The sequence below is a fragment of the Hippopotamus amphibius genome, chromosome 11 (genome assembly GCF_030028045.1).
Source record: "Hippopotamus amphibius kiboko isolate mHipAmp2 chromosome 11, mHipAmp2.hap2, whole genome shotgun sequence".
Lineage (NCBI taxonomy): Eukaryota > Metazoa > Chordata > Mammalia > Artiodactyla > Hippopotamidae > Hippopotamus > Hippopotamus amphibius.
In genome coordinates, this window is record NC_080196.1 from 91,869,519 (window position 1) to 91,876,757 (window position 7,239).

Consider the following 7,239-nt stretch of genomic DNA (forward strand, 5'->3'; position numbering starts at 1 on the left):
AATTGGCTGTTGGGTCTTCATTGCTGCACATGGGCTTTCTCTAGTTGCGGCAGGCGAGAGCTACTCTTTGTTGTGGTGCGTGGGCTTCTCATTGTGGTGGCCTCTCTTGTGGAGCACAGGCTCTAGGCGCATGGACTCAATAGCTGTGGCTCACGGGCCTAGCTGCTTTGCGGCATGTGGTATCTTCCTGGGGCAGGGATCGAACCTGTGTCCCCTGCATTGGCAGGTGGATTCTTAACCACTGTACCACCTAGGAAGTCCCTTGTATCTGTTTTTTTAATTCAAAGAAAATGTGCAAACTGTGTATGAAACTCATATTTATAAAGTAAGTTGGTGAAATTGTCTTTCTGTATTGACTCGTCCCTATGCAGTCTCTCTCTCCACTTATTAAAGTTTTTTCCTTCTTTTTTAAGTTTTTCAATATAATTTTGTTGTTTTCTTCATCTACATGTGGTGTGTCTTCTATTACTTATTTTCCTAGATATTCAGAAATTTTGTTATCCTTTAAAATAACGTTTTTTTGTTCTATATATATTTCCTTGCTGGTCATTTCTAATATAAAGGGAAGGTATTAATTTTTATGAATTTCTTTGATAACAGGTTTCTTTGTTGAACAATCCTAATTCTTTTAATAGTTTCTCAGTTAATTCTTTTGGAATTGTTGAGTTGTGAATCATCTGCAAATAAGTTTTTTTTTTTTTTTAATATATATAGCTCATTTTTTGCCTTACTCAATTAGTTGCTACCTAAGAGCAGTTTTAAACAATTGGGTTAAGGGCATCCTTGTATTTTGATAAGGATTGAAATAAGTATTTTTTAAATCTTTCTGAAGAAGTAGGCTTCTGTTCCTACTACTTACTAAGATTTTCTTAAATATTGGGATTAGATGGGAATTTATCAACCACACTTTCAACTTGTATACTGATGATCACAAGATTTTACCCCTTTGACTAATACTGTTACTGTTGCATTATATTAATACTCATAAGCTAAGCAAAGATTGGGAATTGGTAAAGGATGATATGTTTAGGAAATAACCAGTTCAGTTGATTTGGAGTCTTAGGGTGTAGATAGGAAAAAGGCATTAGATAAGATTTGAAGTTATCTTAGGACAAGCTTGTAGAGATACACAAATGCCAGACTAAGGAATCAGAATACCTTACTATTCTAAAACAGCTGAAGAATTTAGAGCCCAGAATTAGTATGAATAGAGTTCAACTTTAGAATTATAGAATATTACAGGTGGGACAGATTCTGGAAGATATCAGTTGGTTAGATTACTGGTGTGTGCACGTGAAAGGTAATACGTGAGGAAATAGAAGGAGATCTGTGCTGGGGGTTGATATGGGAGAGAACCTCCAAGATCGGGTCTCTCCCTCTCCTCCTTCTCCAGTGTCCTAAGGCTTTCCTTTTTTGGAGCCAAGGGATCAGGAGAGTAGACAGTGCTGTGTGTCTGTCCCTCAGCACTACCCACAGCCACTGACGAGCTCCATACTGTCACCAGTCACCTACTGCATGCCGACATGGGCCAAGGAGGACTCACTCCGATCTCAGGCCTTGCCCCCAGTCTTCTCTGTGGGTACAAATATGTTTCCTACAGTAGACTAGACAATACAGTTGACCCTTGAACAATGTGGAAATGAGCGGCCAACCCTCTACGCAGTCGAAAATCTACATACAACTATACAGCTGGCCTGCATCCACGGATTCAACCAACTGGGGATCACGTAGTATATATTTAGTGAAAGCATACACATGTATGTGGACCTGTACAGTTCAGCCCGTGTTGTTCAAGGGAAAATCACGAAAATAACAGTGAGGTTGAGCTCCTGAGATCAAGGGTTATCTTTAATAACATCGTTTTTCCTCACATCTTTCTTTTAGAAAACTGAAATAAACTCTCTTAGTAGTCACCGTTTGGAATGGGAATTAGAGGAGAAAGACATAACTGTTTGAATTTTTTTTTACCATTTATCACTGCATTGTTTTAAAGTTAAAATTAAACCATAACTTGAGAACTTAACTATATGACAGACACTGTATTACCCTGTGAGGAAACTTTTCATTCTACCTCATTTTACATCAAAACTGAGACTCAGAGGGTTTATCTTCACCACCAGTCATTGCGTGTGGCTTGCCACAAAGCTCTGAAATTCATTCAAGCCAGTTTAGGTGGAAAGTAACCTAGCTTAACTGTTGAGGGTCTGGGATCTAGAATCAGAATGCTTTGAGTTTGAAACACAGTTCTCACTTTAAATACCTTGGGAAAGTTACGTAAACTCCTCAAACTTTGGTGCTCTCATGTATACAATGAGAATAATAACAGTACTTGTCTCATAGGGTTCTTGGGAGGGTTAAATGAGAGACCCATGTAAAGCACATAGAACATGCCAGGCACTCAGTGATGGTGGTGGTGAGTTACCATGATAGGTTCTAGCCCTAATCTTAGTTCACCTTATAGTTCTAGTGTCTAACACCTGATTTATAATAATTTCTATGTCTTTTAATCCAAATTCTAGAGCAAAAACATCTGGCTCGCTTTGGGTTAGGTTTTCACCCTAGTCCAGTCAGCTATGATCAGGAAGCAGAGGCACTTACACATGGTCTCAGCAGGGCTGTGGGGAAGGACACAGGCCGGGCAGGCTACCCAAGTAGATATGCTGGACCCACACACGGTAGAGCTTAAAATTATTGAAGTGTTAAGGAAATGCTTATAATTCGGGGGGCGAGGAGGGAGAGGGGAACTTTAAAGTCACTTTAAAACATATTGAACTTAACGGTGAGATTGCAGATGTTTTTATTTTATCTTTTAATAGTTTGTGAATGTTTTGAAGTGAGTCTCAGAGTAATGGTATTTTTTATTTTGAAAAAAAATGCCATTCTTCTAAATTCATTACTTTGTGTTTTAATAATACTTTTTCTCTTAAATAGGTTAATACTCAGAGGCTACACAGTAACCTTATATATCTTTCAGGTTACAGAATATCTGTATGCTAATAAGATGGCTTTCCGATACCCGGAACCTGAGGACAAGGCCAGATACATTAGAGAAAGAATATGGAGAAGTGAATATGATTCCCTGCTGCCAGATGTGTATGAGTGGCCGGAGGCTGCATCACACCCGCCCCCGATAACAGAATAGAAGAAACACACCACTGATAATTACTATTCATGCTTCAGGAACTCCTTTTTTCGGAAAAAGAGATAATGTTCTCAAATTTATGTTTTTTCTGTGTTTTTTTCTCCCCCACCACTTTGCTTATTTTTTCCCACGAATCTACACTTGTGTACAGGGTGGATGTGTTGACTACATTGTTAATGCCCACCTGCACCCTGCAATCAAATGACCATAATGCTTTCATTCTGATCTGTAGCTCATACCACATCAGAGATGTTACAAATGTGCTTGTGAATGTCTTCACCTGTGCTCTTTTGTTCACTCTTGCCAGAGTGTTTGCTGTTTGCTACTATAGCTAATAATCTTCTCACCCAGTTCTTTTAGGGCTACTAAAATAGATATTTACTTCTGTGGATATGAGTACAGAATTTTGAGAAGCCAAATTTAACCAAATTCTAAGGACAAATTGTCAGTATCTAAAAATGTCCTTTTATTTCTGCTTCATTTTACCTTCATGCTCTGAAATTCCTTTCCAGTAGATAGATCTGGAAAAATCTGCCCTGTTATTTATTTTCTGGGACTAAACTGAGGCTTAACTGTAACATGGGAAAAATGGGAACTACTCCTGCTTTTAGACAAACTAAATAGTCATTGTTTTCAACAGTGTATAAAAATCACAGTGTAACTTTTTAAAATAAAGGTAATATCTTAAATTTAATTGCTTCAATTATGGTATTTTATTGCCCAACTAGAAATTTAGGTTTGCTTATTATGAAAAACACATTTTCATTTTCTTCTAGATGATTCTAATGAAGGGGGTATAGGATACCTAATGCATAAATTATGATTTTTGACAATGTGTGACTTAAATTAGCCATATGTTTCACATCTGAGTCATATTTAGACTCATCGATGAGTCTGCACCCTTATTGCAGTAGTGATGCTCTTTATTACTTGAGATAATTTTGGAATGTTCATATGATACATTCCTTTCACTGTCATTAGTAACGACAACTCTTTCTCCACTGAAGATGGATTTAATTTTTTGAAACCACCAAAATTAATTTAGAGCTAAGTGGGAATGAATAAAGTAGGTGTTCAGACCAGTAAGTGTCATTTTTAATCGCAGTAAAATGGGTAATGACTGGCTAGTGAGACCAGTTTTCTTATGTGGCTTGCACATTGGAGAGTTCTAAACGACAACACCAAACATTTTGAGAAGTAGTATTGCTAAATATAAGCCTAACATAGTTTTGCTTTGGGGGAGTAAACAAAACTTAAGTGCCCATTCTAGAATATTAACTATAAAAAATTATTCACAGCTACATATCAGGGTGCACATTATTGATATTTCCCTCACATCCTTGATATGTTAGATGTGATATTTATTCTGTAGGGAGGTAAAAGGGCTTCATTTTTATGTTCCTGTTTTCCTTTTACCTATAGGTAGACATTGATTCATAATAATTTTCACTATAATTCAGTGTTTTAAGAATGCTCGAAATGGCATTGCCATTTGGAGTATGAGAAATGCACTTGGTTAAATCCATTCAACAGATGAGTGAAGTCAGAGGTATGCTGTATCAATCTGTTTCGTAAAACAAGCAAACAGGTCACAATTTGTTTTTCTCAATTAAAGATGAAAGGTCTGTGTTTTTCATGTTATCTCTGTCAAAACACTCATCCATAAACATATTCTCTGTGAAATCTTGATTTTAGTGTAACATTACAAGTAAAATAATTACAAACCTGTTTTTCACCTAATGCTTATTAAAGACAGGAAAACGTGGAATTAATTTTACTAAGATGTTTGCTTATTAAAAATGTCTAATATAGTATATATGGAAATTGTAAATATTTTAAGGAAAAAACAAGGCCAAATATCTTATTTAAATAAGACAGAAACCATATATATACTTTAGAAGCTACTTATTCTCATTCTGTGTTATTTACCAACCAGTATTTGAACAGTATTTTTGGATATAAATTAAAATGTTTTAGTATATAAGCTAAGAATACAGGCAGGAACTATCAGCATGGTGTGAGGGGAGGTGGCATGAAGGTAGCAAATTGGAAAAGAAACTACAATATTTGGACCTTCTAGGGAAACTTTTACCTAGCAAGAAGGTCATTACTTTGAAAACCAGCAATGGACAGTCATTTTGATTCTTCTGAAAAGAGAAGAAATTCTGATTAGTCTGTCAAATTATTTAGTAGGGAAAAGTAAGAATACATATTTTTCTAATCTGAGATCACCACCTGTACTGTGAAATAAATTGGACGACGAGTGAGGGTCAGGTTTATTGACTATCGTGGGAAAAGTGTTAAAGATTTTGGTTAAATTTTTTTGAGGGATGGATTCTTAACCCGGAAGTTGCCACCAAATCACTGTGAAGGTTTAAAATGCAGATGCCTCTTGCCCCCGCCTTTAGGGCCCCCCTGGACCACCATGAGCAGGGCTGTGGCAGGTGTATTTTCAGCGGGTCCCCAGGTGATTCTGAGCACACATGTCCCCTGCCCTTCCCAGTGTCTCAGAGTGGACATCCGAATCATGTGGAGAGCTAACCGATGCTGACGCAGTGGGCCTGGGTGGGGGCCGAGATTCTGCATTTCTGACCAGGTCCCAGGTGATCCCCGTGCTGCCTGTACAGAGAACACACTGAGTGGCACTGCTCCAGAGGACTGAGGGTGGTGTGTGTTTTAAGTTTAGTGCCCAGCGCGTATGTACTTTCTATGAAAAGATAACTGAAATTCTGTTCTTACATGGAATTCGTTTCATCTATTTTTGTTACGTATAACTTATATAGGATGTTCGTAAGAACAAAAATACAGAACTTTTAAACAGCTTTATCCTGAAAATATGTAACTAGAACGCTGCTCAATTCTAAATTCGATTTTAAATATCCTTGTGAAGGAAAACCTAGCAACTAGTTTTCATTTATAAAAGATTATCAAGTGGATATTTGCTCTCTATTATTATCTGTCTTATATGACTTACCCCGTCCTTTGTCTTTTCTTTCTCTAAATTATCAGCCTCTGGAGAAATGAGATTCTACATTCTCCTTTGCAAAGGAGTTGCTCATGAATTAAGACCAAAGCATACGTATTAAGGGGTGCGGAGCATTATTTACTCTCAGATAAGTGAGAAAGCCCAAAGGGGATGGTGAGGGGAGGGAGAAGTCTTGCCTTAGAAAACATACTTCATCCAGATGCTCCTGTTGCTTTTCCCAAGCCCATTCAGTATCCCTCAAAAATAACCTCTTCAAACTTTGAACAGCTCCAGGGCTGAATTCACCAGAATGGAATCAGCTCTGTTGTGTATACATAATACTTGAGAGCATTAATATAAAGTTCAAAGCTCTCTACTGGGATTCCATTTAAAGGGACTGTCCTAAAGAATGAAGTAGCACCAATATTGCATTCCCTCTCGACAGGCGTGGGCACTTTGCTGGCTTTATAGAAAATGGCAGAGATACTCGTTATCCACTTTGGTCTCAACCGATTTGCACTTTGATGTGCATCTAGATGTTAAAATGAAATAAATCCTTCACAAAGAGTATTTCAAAAGAGAGAGGACACTGGTGGCTGACTGTATTTCTTTTAGGGAGTGAAGTTCTACCTATTTACCAGGGAAATAAAGCATGTTGTCAAAATATCACCATAAAAAAAAAAGGAAATAAATCCTTCACAGACAAGCTAAATAAAATAACATACTTAATATTTAAAATATTCAAGACAATTTTACTACAGAAAACTTACCCCTCATCTGAAATCAAGATGTTTTAATATAAATGGAGAAAAAACTCAATGCTTTGTTCCAAATTTTATAAATTCAGCTGGGCCTAATTAGGACATGACTCATTACATAATTCCCTTAATCCTTCCCAGGAGCTTCTCAGATAAACCGTGATTAGATTTTAAAACAATAATTATTTTCCTTACTTGGATACAGAAAATAGTGCCTCTCAGAGAAAAAGTCAGTCAGGGTCTGGAAATGTGTGCATAGTTCAGTGACATAAAATACACAAATTAAGTCAAATAACTTGAATGCTTTGTATCTTTCTATAACAGCTTTTTGCCAGTAAACTGACTCTTTGATATGGCTCTTTAATCAACCTTGT

General features: G+C 37.0%; 1 protein-coding gene across 1 annotated transcript in view; it reads left to right on the plus strand.

Annotated features, from left to right (window-relative positions):
* ME2 (malic enzyme 2) overlaps nt 1-3,836 on the plus strand; it is a 46,962-nt gene extending 43,126 nt beyond the window's left edge. Inside the window, exon 16 of the mRNA XM_057698034.1 lies at nt 2,975-3,836. Coding sequence (XP_057554017.1) covers nt 2,975-3,142 — 168 coding nt within the window. The 3' untranslated portion in view covers nt 3,143-3,836. The remainder of the gene's footprint in view (nt 1-2,974) is intronic.
* The last annotated feature ends 3,403 nt before the right edge of the window (nt 3,837-7,239 follow it).